Source organism: Schistocerca gregaria, chromosome 5 (genome assembly GCF_023897955.1).
Source record: "Schistocerca gregaria isolate iqSchGreg1 chromosome 5, iqSchGreg1.2, whole genome shotgun sequence".
Taxonomy (NCBI): domain Eukaryota; kingdom Metazoa; phylum Arthropoda; class Insecta; order Orthoptera; family Acrididae; genus Schistocerca; species Schistocerca gregaria.
In genome coordinates this window covers 264,004,623-264,022,582 of record NC_064924.1, presented here as the reverse complement: position 1 = coordinate 264,022,582, position 17,960 = coordinate 264,004,623, and the positions used below count along the sequence as shown (strand labels likewise).

Sequence of the window (17,960 nt, the reverse complement as noted above, 5' to 3'; positions counted from 1 at the left end):
CGTAAGTAGTGGATGAGCAAGGATGGTGCGTCAATGAATAATTTAAGAAAATGAATCTTTTTTCTTATGTATTCAAATAAAAAATCAGTTTTCCAATTTTTTTATGCACAATAAAGACAGCTGAATGGAAGTGTCATCTGTGTATCTCGTTTGAACACTATCATTAATATCAAAAAGCAAAGAAGATCTTAACATAATGAAAATTTGAACTGTAGTGGAATCTTGGTTAATAAGCCCATAACATGTAATCTGCAAATCAAGCAAAACAAACCTTAAGAAAATGACACTCTTAACGAGTGATGTTTCGCATGGCGTGACGTCACCAGCCGTTTGTGTGCAGCAGAGGAAACATTCAACAATATGAACACCTTTCATTGTTGGCAGCAGCATATGAATAGTGTCTTTAGTACACACAGCAGTTTGGATTTAGTGCTCTTTCTGCTGCCATCTTAGTGCAGCTTGTGATCACAAAGTGTTTTTTGTATGCAAATTTTAATAACCTTTGTAGAAATGTCACTGTAGATAAAGCCGCATAAAGACTACCATAATGAAAGAAAATGACATTAGAAATTAAACACAAAATCACTGAAAAACGTGGATGTTGTGTAAGCACTGCTGATTTAGCATGCACGTACAATCGGTCTGCATCAACTAGTTGCACTATTCTCAAGAACAAGAACAAGATTAAGGAGATAGACGCTTTAAAGGGAGTGACAAGAGTGTCTAAACAATGGTTTCGAATTCCGGACAGTGTCGAAAGCTTGCTCCTTATATGGATAAATGAAAAGCAATTGCAAGGTGACACTATTAATGGGAACATCATTTGTGAGATGTCAAGAATGATTTTTGCCGACCTCGTTAATAAGCTGCAAGGATCATCAGGGGCAGAAGCATTTAAGGAAAGCTGTGGGTGGTTCAAGAAGTTTAAGAGAAGAACTGGCATCCACAGCATTATGAGGCGCGATGAAGCAGCCAGCTCCGACACAAAGGCAGCAGAGAACGTCGTCAGCAACTTCAAGATGCCCGTAGATTCTGAGGATTTATCTGCTTCCCAACACAACTCCATTACTCCTTCCTATGGACCGAAAGATTATTTCACACTCAAGCACTCTTAGAACATTGCTATGAGTTGACTGAAGCTACCCATCTCACTCACAGAGTTCTGAAAATATGACTTCCAAATTGTTGCCTGCATCAAGATGATCGACAAGGTGTTGGAAGGGATTACCGAGAGAACTATCCCTTCTGCTTGTAACAAGCTTTGGCCGGAGTGTGTTGTCATGTGTGACTCTGAGGCATTTGAGTCAGTACCTGTGGAGCCTGTAGTCAACAAGATTGTGTCTTTGGCCTAGAGCATGGGACTAGAAGGGGATAACAATGAGATTGTGGAAGATCACAGCCAAGATATGAAGAGCTTATGGAGTTGCAGTGTGTTTCACAGCAGGAAGTTATGGAGAGGAGTTCTTCAGAAAAAAATGAGGTGGAAGAGGAGACGGCAGTAACAGCAAAGCAGCAATCTGGCACAATAAGAGAAATGCTGAAAGTGTGTAAATCGCTTTCATCACACAATGAAAAAAATCATTCCAACAACACAGTGGCTTAGCAGGCTACAAATTTGACGATAATGCTGCATTGCATTTTTGCTAAGTGTTGAAGCATTGGCAGAAACAAATGATTAGATAGCTTCCTAGTAAAAAAGAATTAGTTATGAATCATGCATATAATTTTCTTTGAATAAATGACATGAATAAGAAAGATTTTAGTATTTTTTTGTATGGAACGCATTATCATATTTTACATTAATTTATATGGGGTAAAATTTTTTGGTTAACGAATGTTTTATTTCACGAGTAAAATTCTGTAATGAGTTATGCTCATTATGCACGGTTGCACTGTACATATCAATATGGACAAGTTATAGCTTAAAAAGACGTATTCTAGATAACCTGGGTACTTCCTACGATCCCAACCTTTTTTAAGTTTTTTCATTTGGTGTCTGTCATGTTCCAGTGGGTACTGCATCAACAGCTTGTAACATGAAATGCATTATCTGCCACAAATATTACTAATAATTATTTATTTAATTTTGAAGATAACCGTATTAACAAAAAATAAAATTTGTGAATATTAAGGGTCAAAGAAGGTGGAAAGAGTTTAAATATAGTGAGAACAACACAGCACTAGGTATTAAGTATGAGACAGGATTGCTGGCCAGGATTTACCTTCAGGAAGTATAATGTTTAATACTGCCGATACGCACACTACCCTTGTTCTGCTTCTTCTCAACCTGTGATTTGAGTAGCATGCCTTTTAATTTGCCCTGCATTATCCCCTTTTCCTCCTCAAAGAAGGAATTTATAGTTGAAAAAAACAGGATAATGTAATCACTTTTGTATGCTGATTGGCATTACTAAACTTTTGCCTCCAGTGCACAAGCACTGGCCAGTAACTCTCATAATTAATTGGTTTTCTCAACAGAATTTTCCTTCGACACAGCTCTAAATATCTTTGAGCATAAAAAAAGAGATGATAAACATCTACATTTATACTCCGCAAGCCACCCAACGGTGTGTGGCGGAGGGCACTTTACGTGCCACTGTCATTACCTCCCTTTTCTGTTCCAGTCGCGTACGGTTCGCGGGAAGAACGACTGTCTGAAAGCCTCCGTGCGCACTCGAATCTCTCTAATTTTGCATTTGTGATCTCCTCAGCAGGTATAAGTAGGGGGAAGCAATATATTCGATACCTCATCCAGAAACGCACCCTCTCGAAACCTGGCGAGCAAGCTACACCGCAATGCAGAGCGCCTCTCTTGCAGAGTCTGCCACTTGAGTTTGCTAAACATCTCCGACACGCTATCACGGTTACCAAATAACCCTGTGACGAAATGCGCCGCTCTTCTTTGGATCTTCTCTATCTTCTCCGTCAACCCGATCTGGTACGGATCCCACACTGATGAGCAATACTCAAGTAGAGGTCGAACGAGTGTTTTGTAAGCCACCTCCTTTGTTGATGGACTACATTTTCTAAGGACTCTCCCAATGAATCTCAACTTGGTACCCGCCTTACCAACAATTAATTTTATATGATCATTTCACTTCAAATCGTTCCACACACATACTCCCAGATATTTTCCAGAAGTAACTACTACCAGTGTTTGTTCCGCTATCATATAATCATACAATAAAGGATCCTTCTTTCTATGTATTCGCAATACATTACATTTGTCTATGTTAAGGGTCAGTTGCCACTCCCTGCACCAATTGCCTATCCACTGCAGATCATTTTGCTACAATTTTCTAATGCTGCATCTTCTCTGTATACTACAGCATCATCCGCGGAAAGCTGCATGGAACTTCCGACACTATCTACTAGGTCATTTATATATATTGTGAAAAGCAACAGTCCCATAACACTCCCCTGTGGCACGCCAGAGGTTGCTTTAATGTCTGTAGATGTCTATCCATTGATAACAACATGCTGTGTTCTGTTTGCTAAAAAATCTTCAATCCAGCCACACAGCTGGTCTGATATTCTGTAGGATCTTACTTTGTTTATCAGTAAACAATTGTTCCTTATTTAAAACATTTTTTGGCATTCCCGAGGGACTAATTTTGACAGTAATATCATAATGTCAGCTATGACTTTGTTCTCTTTGCATTTTGCAGTATTCGGAATTTATGCACAGCCATCATTACACTTTTTTCTACTTCTACCTGGATGTACAAAGACAGTAAAGTAATGACAATACCACTAAATAACAAGGCCTCTGAAGTGTTGCAAAAATTAACCAAGAAAGAACTTTTTACCTAATTGGAGTAAATTGTGCAGAGTATTGTCTAAGTTTTATTTCAACTTATATAATTAATTGAGTTATGTATCAGTTGGTTCTTATATAGGTATCATGTACTGTGTTACTTTGATGTGTATAAAACAGAATAATGACAAATATTATTTGAATTGAATAAAAAATGATAATTTATTAAATGTGAAACATCTGTACTGTAAAAAAAAAAAAGCAAACGATAAAATCACCTAAAGGAACAACATGGGAGATTAATCACAAGGTGTGTGGTTAAAAGTTTTACTTTTTCATTGTATTTGAACACAAAATCGAAGAAAACAATGCTAACACACAGTAAGCAGAATAATGGTATTGAATAATAAAATCACACAGGCTTGTAGTCCAACTTTGATTCCAGCTTTTTGTTATCTGCTACTTTCCTCACAGCTTTCATGAAGTCCTCCTGTATAACATATTCTCGTTCAGCTCTGATAGCAAAAAGACCAGCTTCTGTACATACATTCCGCAGATCTGCTCCATTGAAACCATCAGATAACTTCACCACTGCTTCATAATCTAGAACATAAAAATTTTAGTATTAATAGTTTTTCTTATGTGGTGAGATATTTTAAAATACTTTATCTATTTCTTCCTTATAAGTGGGACGTACAGTGAAGGCCAGTGTAAAACACACTGTTTATCAGATAATCATACTACAATTGACAACTGGTACTGCTATTTGCCATGTAATTAATGACAGCATTAGATCAAGATCCTTAAATCAAACATTTCAGTGTTTCTGAAGCGTCTGCTTACGGTTTCTTGGGGAAGGGGGAAGGAGGTGCGGGTACAGGTCCATGTTGTTTCAGCAATGTGACAGTAATAAATGAGAAACAATGAAATGGAATGTTTTGATTTCACTGATCAACCATGACACCTAGTGTAGAAGCTCCGGAGTGCTGAATTTGAAACTGAAAAACAGGTAAACTGTCATGAGAATGGATTGCTGGGGGCAGATTTTAATGGATATCATCTACTCTCTAATGCTGCAATCTCCAATGCCATAGCAACATACAATTATTGTTGCAAGTTATGTTTGAATTTCTCACAATGCATAATCGCATACAACTGAGTGAGAGTAGCAAACATGTTTAGTGATCAGCTGAATGCTACACAAAATGGTGCTCATGATAAACCAGTTCGTGTTAACTGTCAGGAGTTATGCACAATTTGTGGAAACTGTGTGTGGAACTATTTATACAATAGTTTAAGACTAGAAATATTTTGTCAAGACCTACAAAAAAAAAAAAAGGTCTGCAATGCAAAACGTATAAGCACTATGGTGTGAAACAAGCTCTGCAATTAATAAAACTCCAACTGTCCAAAAAGACTTCAAACACCAGAAAACAGCCCACGTGAAGGGAAGCCAGGAACAAAGTCTGATGAAATCTCAACACAGGTTATCTGTGCAAGTGGGAATTAAAAGATTCTTAACTGAACAATTATCAAAAAACAACCTGCATCTGCATACTTAGAAATTTAATGTCGCGCACAAGTCAAAAGCGTCCAGACGATCTTTTCTGTCTTGAGCTCTGTCTACAGTTTCTGGGTGAAGTGGAATCAGTACTTCTGATTCCTCAGTTTTTCATATCTTGAGATGAGGCCTGGTTCAGCCTATCATGGTATGTGAACTCCCAGAACATGTGCCATTATGCAACAGAAAATGCCCATCACTATTAGGAAGAGCTGTTGCTTTGCAGTGCAACATGATTCTTTCACCATACCGTTAATGCTAACTGGTTGGTTGGTTTGTGGGATTAAAGGGACCAGACTGCTATGGTCATCAGTCCCTTTTTCCAAATACTAAAAACACACTCAGAGAATAAAAAACGTTCAACACAATAGATGACAGACACAGAACTAGAGAAACTTCGACAAAACAAATTAAAACCACACAGACAAGGTGTATACATGAACAAGGCAAAAAAAATCCCAGATTTCTCATTTGAAAATACACTTTCTCCCGGTTGAAATTAAACTTTTACCGTGTTGAGTGACAGTATACTTTTCCTCGGCACTGTACAACTTATCAGTCCTTAGAACGTTTAGATCTTTGATGTGCGGCAACATGTATGCTGCGTTTTTCGTGTTACAGAGGTATAAATTCGAATTCCACCGAACACTGCATGTTACTTTCCAAAGCAATGAAATCGAGATTGCGAAGCACTTTTATAAGCCAGTCATAGCTCATTTCACGTGATCTCGCCAGCTGATGACAGCATAGGGCACGTGATGTCATCAAGGAATAGCAAGATCACTCTTCAGTAGCGTGAACACACAAAAAAGAAAAGTTAATGGTGGAAATTAATAGACATAGTGTTGCTACACGAAAAACAAAGCTTTCACAAATAATATTCGTCTCGAAAATTGATCAGCTGCAAGAGAAGCTAAGCTTCCACATGTAATGCTGATCTTTTTGCGCGTGTTACACTTTAAGAAACATCACACAAATGTGGCAGTAAAATTTTTAATAACGACGTAAATGTCTCATCTTCTGGGCTCAAAATTCTTCTAGATGGTCGTCCTCAAAGAGTTGATTTTTGAATTAGAGTCAAACGCTCTGTGATCTAAGAATTTCATCGTACATTCTCGCACATAGTTCATCTTGTGTAATAGGAAATTTATTTTGAAAGTAATACTTTTCAAACCACCATTTGCAATATTTTCCCGTGACCTGCTAGAAATTGGTTCGTTTCAGCAGTTGCCAGAGAGCGCCAGATAACAGGCGTCACTGCGCCTGTGCAGCTACGATGACGCAGGAAGCCCACATGTTAGTACGTGTAAAACATTAAAAGATCTTACATTATGTCATAAAAGAAACAAGACATCAGAGGATACTTCAAGAGCATCGGAATTTTGTGAACCATACTAAAATGCATAATTCGGCTTAAAGTGCAAAATCGTATGTCCAGATTCGGATGTAAATTTTCTTAAGTATCAGTACTCTAGTATCTCATGTTAGGTTCATTATTATGGCATAATCCCATATGAGCTAGAAGATGGAAATCGTGCACTTGAAACGCAGCGAACAGTTGAAACTAGCCAACAGTGTGAAATTAAACACTTTGTTTCAAATAAATTGAATGACTCAGCGCCAAAGATTAATAAAAGCCAAATCTCTTCAGCAAACAGACAAAAATAACTTAATTGTTCTGTAAGGCGATTAATGCTCGCTCGACTGTCAGAAACGTGGAAATAAAACCTGAAACTAACAACATATTTTAGCCTTCCGTAATTATGCGAACGTATTTTAACTCATTTGGTAGCTCCCGGCCACATAAATCCTTTTTGGTTTCATTTCATGTGGGAGCAATAACCGAAGAGGAAACAGCAAAATCACTAAACGTAAACACAGGTCACGTGGAAACTACCCACCTCCCCACTACAACTCAGACTGCTCTGTGCATCAGCCCCGGATCTATGATTTCTGAACCAGAGCAATTTAGATAGTGGCGCCAAGCCACACATCTGTAGCCAGAAGCGGGAGAAGGTACTATTCACATGCGACTCAACTGCGCACGCACAAGAGCCCACCCGCAACTGCTAAAATGAATCTAATGTAAACAGCTGTCACATCATGCTCATTGGAGGAAATTTGTTGTTAGGAAGCATTGCATATTCTTCCTAAAGCCTTTGACAAACTTTGGTTGTCACACACTTGTATAAGCACAGTGTTTTGTTGTATATGGCACATTTCCTTTGCGACTTAAGTCTTATTTTCGTTCTTTTTTTTCTCTCTTTCATGTTTTGTTGCTACAGTATTATTCTGCAAAAGTGGGATACAGTAATATCTTTTGCTAGAGTATTGGTTCTTACCAGTCAAAATCCCAAAAAATTTAACTGGTAACTAAAACAATGAAAAATTCCCGAAATTCTAAAAAATTCTCGGGTTTTTCCCGGTTTTCTCCCGGACGAAAAAGTTCCCAGGTTTTTCCCGGATGTCCCGGGTGGTATACACCCTGACAGAGTGTAATGGTGGTTGGCTGACCATAGAGAAAAAGAGGAAAAGCCAACCACCAAGAAACACATTAAAAACTCAAGCTAAAACTGTAGGCCAGCAGCCAGACACAAAACTAAATAAAAATAGACACTTAGAGCAAATGATAAAAGCCCCCTGCCCGAATAAAATGCAAAACTGAGCCTGTCATGGCAGTGTCATCATGTAAAAGGGCAGGGAGCGTATCAGGCAGCGCAAATGTCTGCCTGACCAAAGATAAAAGGGGGCAGGCCAACAAAATGTGGGTCACTGTCAAAGCTGCCCCAGAGTCGTCGTGTCCTTGATGGCACGGAGTTTGCTAGGGGTGGTCAGACAATGCCATTCAGCGTCCCATAGCGCGAAAACTTTGCGGCGTAATACTGCTCGCAAATCAGTCTCCGGAAGGCCAATGTCCAGGTTTGGTTCACTGGTGGCCTGTTTGGCCAGGAGGTCAACATGTTCATTGCCCGGGATACCGACATGACTGGGCGTCCACACAAAGACCACAGAGCGGCCGCAATGGGCAAGAGTATGCAGGGACTCCTGGATAGCCATCACCAGACGAGAACGAGGGAAACACTGGTCGATAGCTCGCAAACAGCTCAGGGAATCGCTACAGATAATGAAGGACTCACCTGAGCAGGATCGGATATATTCTAGGGCACGAAAGATGGCGACCAGCTCAGCAGTAAAAACACTGCAGCCAGCCGGCAAGGATCGTTGTTCGCAGTGGTCCCCTAGAGTTGGAGCATAACCGACCCGACCAGCAACCATCGAACCGTCAGTGTATACAATGCCAAAGCCCTGATACGTGGCTAGCATGGAATAAAAGTGGCGGCAGAAGGCCTCCAGAGGGACTGAGTCCTTCGGGCCCTATGCCAAGTCGAGCCGAAGGCAAGGGCGAGGAACACACCATGTGGGTGTACGCAAAGGGACCCAGAAAAGAGGTGGAACAGGGAAAACCACAAGCCAGGAGAGAAGCTCTTTGACGCAGACCGCGATCGTACAACCTGTCCGGGGCCGACGTTCTGGCAGATGGACAACCGATTGCGGGAACAAAAGACGATAATTTGGATGTACGGGAAAGCTAAAATCATGGGCAGCATAAGCAGCCAGTAAATGTTGGCGCCGCAACCGCAGTGGAGGGACACCTGCCTCCACAAGTATGCTGTCCACAGGGCTGGTCCGGAAGGTACCAGTGGCAAGTCGTATACCGCTGTGTAATATTGGGTCCAGCACCCGCAACGCAGATGGGGATGCTGAGCCATAAACTGGATTAACACTTGGTAGAGCCGTAAGAGGGTAGGTTGGTCGGTGCCCCAGCAGGTGTGGCTCAAGCATCGCAGAGCATTAAGATTCCGCCAACACGTCTCTTTAAGCTGCTGAATATGAGGTAGCCAAGTCAACTGAGCATCAAAAACAACTCCCAAAAACCTATGTGTCTCCACCACAGCAAGAAGTTTGCCAACAAGATAAAGCTGCGGCTCAGGGTGGACTGTTCGGCACCGGCAGAAATGCATAACGCAGGTCTTGGCAGCCAAATACTGGAAACCATGCTCTACAGCCCAAGACTGCGCCTTGTGGATAGCGCCCTGCAGCTGACGTTCAGCAGCTACAATGCCAATGGAGCTATAGTAGAAGCGGAAGTCGTCAGCACACAGGGAAGCGGAGACAGAATTTCCCACTGCTGCAGCAAGCCTGTTTATTGCAATTAAAAACAAGCAGACACTGAGGAAAGATCCCTGTGGTATCCCGTTCTCCTGGACTCAGGAGGAACTATGGGAGACCGCAACTTGCAAGCGGAAGGTACAATACGACAGAAAATTTCGGTTAAAGATCGGCAGAGGGCCCTGAAGACCTCAATCATAAAGTGTAGAAATAATGTGATGACTCCTTGTTGTGTTGTACGCCTTCTGCATGTTGAAAAAGACAGCGACCAGGTGCTGACGGCGGGCAAAGGCCGCACGGATTGCGGATTCCAGGCTCACCAGATTGTTGGCGGCAGAGCGGCCTTTACGGAACCCACCCTGAGATGGAGCTAGGAGGCCCCGTGACTCGCGGATCCAACCCAACCGCCGGCTCACCATCTGTTCTAGCAACTTGCAAAGAACGTTGGTGAGGCTAATGGGGCAGTAACTGTCCACCTCCAAACGGTTCTTGCCAGGTTTCAAAGTGGGGATAACAATGCTTTCCCGCCATTGCGACAGAAACTCACCCTCGACCCAGAGACGGTTGTAAAGGTTGAGGAGCTGTCCTGGCATTCCACTGAAAGGTGTTTCAGCATCTGACAGTGGATGTGATCTGGCCCAGGAGCTGTATCAGGGCAAGCGGCTAGGGCACTATGAAATTCCCACTTACTGAATGGAACATTGTAGGATTCAGGATGGTGGGAGCTACGTTCAATCCGCTCTTTAATGGAGCGGAAGGCCACTGGATAGTTCGCAGTAGCGGAACTAAGAGCAAAATGCTCTGCCAAGTGGTTTGCAATTACATCGGAGTCAGTACAAACTGCTCCATTCAGTGAGAGCGCAGGGATGCTGACAGGGGTCGGATAGCCATAGAGGTGTCGTATCTTGGCCCAGACCTGCGATGGATACACATGGAGGCCACATACTGCTCCCAGCACTTCTGCTTGCGTTGGCAGATAAGGCGTCAGGCCCGCGCACGCAGCCGTTTGAAGGCAATGAGGTGTGTTATGGAGGGATGCCACTTGTGATGCTGGAGTGCCCGCCAGCGATCTTTAATCGCTTAAGCAATGTCAGGCGAACACCAAGGCACAGTCCTCCACCGAGGGGACCCAGAAGAACGGGGAATGGCAGATTCTGCGGTCGTAACGATGCCGGTGGTGACCGAGTGAACCACCGCATCACTGTCGTCATGAGAGAGAGGCTCAATAGCGGCAGTGGAGGAGAACAAGTCCCAGTCAGCTTTATTCATAGACCATCTGCAAGGGCGCCCAGAATAGTGACGCAGTGGCAGTGACAGAAAGATCGGAAAGTGGTCACTACCACACAGGTCGTCGTGCACACTCCATTGGACAGAAGGTAAGAGACTAGAGCTGCAGATCAAAAGGTAAATGGCGGAGTGTGTGCCATGTGCCACACTGGAATGTGTGAAGGCACCATCGTCTAGAAGGGAGAGAACTAGCTGCGCCAATACATTCTCAATGATGGCACCTCGACCTGTTGCCACTGACCCACCCCACAGAGGGTTATGGGCGTTGAAGTCGCCCAGTAACAAGAAAGGTGGTGGCCATTGGGCTATCAGTGCAGCCAGGACATGCTGCACGACATCACCATCCAGTGGAAGGTAAAGACTGCAGACGGTAACGGCCTGTGGCGTCCACACCCGAACAGCGACAGCCTCTAAAGCTGTATGTAGAGGGACAGACTCGCTATGAAGAGAGTGAAGGACATAGATGCAGACGCCGCCAGACACCCTTTCATAACTGCCCGGTTCTTATAATAACCCCGACAGCCAAGGAGGGCAGGGGTTTGCATTGCTGGAAACCTAGTTTCCTGAAGAGCAAAGCTGAAGAAAGGGTGAAGGCTGATAAGTTGTCAGAGCTCAGCTAGATGGTGGAAGAAACAGCTGCAGTTCCACTGAAGGATAATATTGTCCATGGCTGGGAAAGGTATGAAGGGACTGGGAAGGAAGATTACGCCACTGGGTCATCTGCTGCCTCCGATGGAACACCTGTGCAAGTGCTATCCATTGCGTCTGAGGGACCGGCGAGATCGAGGTCCTCAGCAGACGTAAGAATCTCCACCTCGTCCTCAGTCGCAGAGCTTGTAGGTAGCGGTGGAGTAAGTGCCACTGCGGGTGCCTTGGTCTTACAGGTCTTCAATTTCATTTTGTCTCGCTGTTCCTTTGGTTGCCGTTGTTGAGAGTGCTTATTGGAGTCAATCTCTGGGACCGAAGATGATCGCGAAGCTTGATGAGCAGCTACCTGTGGCTTCTTCAGTCACTGGTTGGTGTCTGCTGTGCCGCTGGTAGGAACCTGGTAAGGGGGTTACCCAAGGGATCCCTTGTGAGCGACAGAAGCAAAAGAAGACTTACGCTTCTCCGGCTTAGAAGTGGGGGACTGGTGTCCCTGTTGGCTGAGTGGGTGCTGCTCCTGAGGTAGGTGGTATGGGAGTAAGAGCGAGAGAAGTGGCGTCCATCGTCAAGGGGGCAGGTGAGGTCCTCTGACTCTGAGAGCTGACTGTATGTGGTGCAGCTAAAGGAGCTGGAGCTGGAGTGACAGTGGAGGCATAAGATGACATCATGCGCACGGGATGAAGCCGGTAAAATTTCCGCTAAGCCTCAGTAAAATTTCCGCTTAGCCTCAGTGTAAGTTAGACGGTTCAGGGTCTTATATTCCATGATTTTGCGTTCTTTCTGTAAGATACTGCACTCTGGCGAGCAAGGTTAATGAGGCTCTCCACAGTTGACACAGATGGGAGGCGGGGCACATGGAGTATCGGGATGAGATGGGCGTCCGCAATCTCGACATGTGAGGCTGGAAGTACAGAGGGAAGACATATGGCAGAACTTCCAGCACATATGCACCACATTGAGGGAGGGATATAGGGCTTGACGTCACAACGGCAGACCATCACCTTGACCTTCTCCGGTAATGTATCACCCTCTAAGGCCAAGATGAAGGCACCGGTAGCAGCCTGATTGTCCCTCGGAGCCCGATGAACGCGCCGGACGAAATGAACACCTCTACACTGTAAGTTGGTGCGCAGCTCGTCATCAGACTGCAAAAGTAGGTCCCTATGTAAAATAACACCCTGGACCATATTTAAACTCTTTTGTGGTGTGATGGTAACGTTAACATACCCCAACTTGTCACAAGCAAGTAACCTGCGGGACTGGGTGGAAGATGGTGTTTTTTTATCAAAACTGACCCAGAACGCATTTTGGACAAGCCCTCCACCTCCCAAAACTTTTCCTCTGAATGCTCTACAAAGATCTGACGCTTCACGGATACAAAGGATTCCCCATCAGCTCTGGTACAGACGAGATACCTGGGCAAATACATGTCACTGTAATTCATTTCCTTTCGTTCCTCCCATGGTGTGGCCAAGGATAGGAATAATTTGGGGTCATAAACGTTAGCTTTAAAATGAGCCCTCAAACGCTTAGAGACTGCTGGTGGTTGGCCACCAGCAAGAGATGATGTGCCACACTTCATTACGTGTCATGCACCCTGACGCCACCTACTACGACCAAGGGCCCTCCCCATGGGTGCCACCCAGCCACAGCAAGGGCCACCTGACAGGATGGCCATTGCCGGGAGTTCTGATGCCCCAGGGAGATGGGCATCTACTCCTTGGCATACATGGGAAGTAAACGGTGCAGGCATCAATAGAATGATCCCTGTGTTGTCAGTGGGCTACAACCAACAGGGTACATGGCACCCCACCACAACGGACTGGCTACCATGCTGGATCTTAGGTGCAAAAAATGTCCAAGGTCGTCGTCACAGCTAAAAGCAACACTGCACAGTGCAGTGTGGTAATCACACCCAGGTACGTATCCTCGCCCAAGAGATGGAAAACGAGCGAGACACCATTGCAACGACGAGAAAGCCGGCTAAAAGTCTCAATGCAAGATGGATACAGTGCACCATGTAAGGCGCCCTTCCCCAATTGGCTCACTCTTCGGAAGAATTTAGAAAGATGGAGGTCAAACCCGAGAAGGGACCATCACATAAGGCCGAAACGTTTGAGACTCCTTTTAGTCGCCTCTTACGACAGGCAGGAATACCACGTGCCTATTCTTACCCTCGAACCCGCAGGGGGGAATGCTAACTGGTATGTTCAGAATCAGTTTACTCTACATGGGTATCAGTTTACAGAAGATGAATGATAGTGCAGATATTTTCAGCAAGATGGAGCAGAAGCACACCCATCCTTGACAACCTCGTCGCGAGTGTACAAGGTGAAGAGAACTACATGGCCCTGAGATTTTTACTTGTGTGGCAAACTGAACCATCAGACATACTAAAATAATCCTCACACACTGAAGAGCTACATCAAAACATTTGAAATGCAACTGCTGCTATCCCTCAGGCAGAGCTGCTGCATATGTCTCGCAGATTGATAAATTGAGCACACGCCACTGCATCAATGGCGACAGTGACCATTTCCAGCATCTGCTGTGATGTTCATTAACAAGGGACAACCCTGTGATATCCTTTTACAAATATTTTCCAGGTCAGTTTTATTTTACCCACCATATAGAATACTACGCATGCACACTCTTGAAAGTAGAATTATAGCAACATTATTTTATATCATAAGGAACAAGCTTGAAAAATCTAACAATGCATGGACTTATAGAAAGCCTTAGTACCTTCAAGAGTGTATAGTAGAAGTATTCTTGTTGTAATATAAATGCAAGCTTTTATGACTTGCAAAATGGAGGCAAGAGTTCACTACTACAGATAAAGTAACAGCTTCTTGATCTTTATGCAAAGTAGGGCTTCTATTATTAAGTCTCTGGCATGTTCACTTGGAAGAAAAATTTCTTCATGAATCTTTGAATACGTAGTGTCAATACAATGCCCTATCAAAATTAGAAGTTGAAGACTGAAATCCATGTCACAACTGACTCCAAGTGATGTGCAGCACACTGATCATTTTGCCATACATCGGTTACATTGAAGTATTTGACTGTATATCTGCTCTGGAAAATGTTATCAACCAATACAAAAATCCGGATACTTCACAACAAAAATATACTGGACTCAACAAATTTTACAAAATCTCTTAGTACTATATTTGTAACATAAGATAAACTTTGTGACTTATTACAGCAATGTTCCGTCCAGAGTGCCTGTTTTGTTATTAAAACAGTAGTGTAAGGCCAGAAGGGAGACATCAAAATTATGTTGGCATGATTTACATGTAAACAAGTCAACTAACATCATCTAATTTTGTGTGCACAGAAACACAAAATAAATTCATAATGTAATGGGCCTGCATAAAATACTACACAATGAAAGACAGCAATAGCTCTAATATGGGTCATGCATAACGATCTGCATGAACACTCATCACCAACACGATCAGATTGTGATATAGAAATATCTAGAGTTACTTAAGGGAGTTTTATTACTGTAATCAATATGTCTGATTCAACATTGATATAAACCCAGTGTATTATTACCAAAACTAACTGATGACAAACCAAATGAACTCTTCAACAAGAAATGACAAAGCCATTACTGAATGTCCTCTGTATATTTAAGTTGCTTTGTGACTCATATTTGCACAGAACATGGCCTTTAATAAGCATGAGCCATTCGTATATGCGGAATAGTAAAATTTGTTTGAATAGCCCACAGCCAAGGTGATTTTCATAGAATCCTTGTCTTTCCCCTTGAACAAGATGGGTTCAAAATAAATGAATGTGCAAAAATTCACAGAATATACAGACAACTAGTAAGGAAGTAATGTGCACATGAATGACATCCTTATGTAGACAACCATATGGAATAAACTAGGTGATATATAATACAGCTAAGAAACACTGACCAATTTCACCATGTTTTGCAATTGGTCCAGCATGTATCTTAAGAATTTCAAGGCGTGCCTGTTCATTAGGAAGAGGAATCTCAATCTTTCTGTCAAGGCGGCCTGGTCTTAGCAGGGCAGGGTCGAGAGTATCTGGACGGTTGGTGGCCATAATTATTTTCACCTGTAACAAAAATTGACAAGCATTACTTTAGTGTTATATTTAAAAGAAGTATTCTTAGTTCTGCATCTTAAACTACTCTTATACTTAAATGGATATAGGTGGTACACTTATGGAAGTTCACAAAAACTGAACTAATAGATGAGATATGCTCTTTGGCATGACTTAAAACTGTTATGTTTAAGTAAACACAGTTCTGCTATGTTGACTACATGTGAAAATTCTTTAGTGACAAGGAAAAGCCTTCACTATAAATACAGAAATACTGACGTGTGATGCGTATAAGTAATACAAATAATTTTTAAAAAAATAAAATGTATGCAATATTATGTATATAACAAACCAATATATTACTGAAAAACTGAAGTAAAGTAAGGCTAGTAGTTACGCCCCAAAAATTACAGTCAACACTGTTACAGTCAACAAGTGTTTTAAATGTTTAAGCACATTAGAAAATGTAGAAAAACAATACATGTTCGAACGGTGTAAAAGTAACCAGAGAAAATAATTGTCAGGCAAGTGGAATATCAGTACATATTGTAAATTGGGTAGATTGCTACTCACCACATATGTGTTTTGAGTGGCAGAAAGGCACATTTAAAGTTAGTCTTCTGGACATTATCGAACTAACTGTGACTACCTGCCACTTAAGGCCTCCTGTATGTAGTGAACAGTAACCTAATTTATACACTTGTTATTCAATCTCAGATCTTCTACTATTGGAACAATAGTAAGCTTTAAATATGGCAATGAAAAGTTCTAGTATCATGCAAATAACAATTTGCAGGGATAATGTAGTTGCACAGAAGTGTGTGTGTGTGTGTGTGTGTGTGTGTGTGTGTGTGTGTGTGTGTGTGTGTGTGTGTGTGGATTTGTCCAAAGCTATCTTTAACCATTAAATTATTTGTAGTCAAGAAGAAATGCTAGAAAAATCTGTAGTGGTGCTTTCTACACAACTTCCACTCTGAAATGAGTGTACTTCCTGTAATACAATTTCATCTGAGTGTGCAACATTATCCCTGAACTTTTCTGCCACTTTGATAAGACTGTCATACACCACAACCCTTTAAATTATGTTAGTTGTATTTCTCAAATTGCACTAAGAGGTCTTTGGCAGATGTTGCAACATAGTGATGAAATGTGGAAGTGTCATTTATAGATGGTCTAGATTCCAACATTTTAGATTAAATTTGAATGAGTTATGTAAGTTGACTGAATCAAAGTGTCATGATAAATTGCATATTTTTTAATACTAAAATCTACTTACATGTTTTGTACTGCAGCATTAGTTGTAATCTACATTTATGCTTTAAACAATTTTGGCATTAGTATGCTGCAGACAATCCTTCCCGTTACTTTTAAAGTACATCTTTTCAAATGAAGGTGTATTTCTACATATTTTTTGGGTTTTTAGAGTGTTGTGCATAACATATTACATAGTAAATCTACTACTGTGAGTTACAGTTGTGTATTCTACAAAATTCAGCAGCAATGTCTGGTTTGAAAATCATTTCCCCTTAATTGAAGTGTAGCTATTTATGTAATCAATACAATATATCCACCTTTTTTTGCTTGTTAACTCGGTTTGTTCTACGGAAGTGCAACACAAACAAATCTCTTGAAGGCAACTGCTGTGGTGTTATAGTGTTTTGCAATGACTGGAACTGTTATACCATACTACATTCTCCTCCTTCAATAGCAGTATGTTGTCTCAGGTGCATTCATCGTAAATTTCCCCAATTTTTGAGCTTGTTAGAGACCACAGCCTCTAAAACAATGAAAGTTCGAGAATCAAAGTTCCAACTAAGTTCACGAAGTCAGGAAATTTAATTCCAGGCTTTTCTTTTGTTATAAGAGAAACTCGTCTCTTCAAGGTTAATTAATGCAGTTATTAAAGAGCACTTGCAATTATTGTAGCTTAACAGACCCTGCATCTGCAGCTACTGGATGAGAACCATTTTGCTCCACAAGTGGCAATTGCACGCGGTATTTAAAGATGCATACAACAGATCTCCTTTTCCAGCCACCATTTATTTCACTGATGAGGTGACGCAAGTGGAGGGGGGGGGGGGGGGGGATGTCAAATTTGCACAATACCCATGTGCATATGACGCAACAAGAATTGTGCAGTCCACAGACAATTTTCAGTTACTGTATGGACCAGTATTATATTGACCATCTAGTTGGGCTGTACTTCGTGCAAAGCAGTTGTCACATGGAACCTATCTCATCTTTCTTCAGCAAGTATTGCTTCAGCTATTGGACAATGCACACATACCTGCTGCAATGCATTCTGCGATATGATTACAGCATGATGGTCGCCCACATACCACAGTCTTGATGTGTGTCATCATCCGAATGCAATGTATCAACAACATTGGATCGGCTAGGATGCTCCAGTGTACTGGCCACCAAAACCGCCAGACCCCACTTGCCTTAACTACTTCCTCT

At 42.2% G+C, this 17,960-nt stretch overlaps 1 protein-coding gene across 1 annotated transcript in view; it reads right to left on the bottom strand.

Moving 5' to 3' along the window:
• Positions 1 to 4,070: 4,070 nt before the first annotated feature.
• The window catches only part of LOC126272499 (26S proteasome regulatory subunit 10B), a 53,757-nt gene continuing 39,867 nt past the window's right edge, over positions 4,071 to 17,960 (bottom strand). Inside the window, exons 8-9 of the mRNA XM_049975389.1 lie at positions 15,350 to 15,512; positions 4,071 to 4,360 (exon numbers count right to left, since the gene is read on the bottom strand). Of these exons, the coding sequence (XP_049831346.1) occupies positions 4,170 to 4,360; positions 15,350 to 15,512 (354 nt within the window). The 3' untranslated portion in view covers positions 4,071 to 4,169. The remainder of the gene's footprint in view (positions 4,361 to 15,349; positions 15,513 to 17,960) is intronic.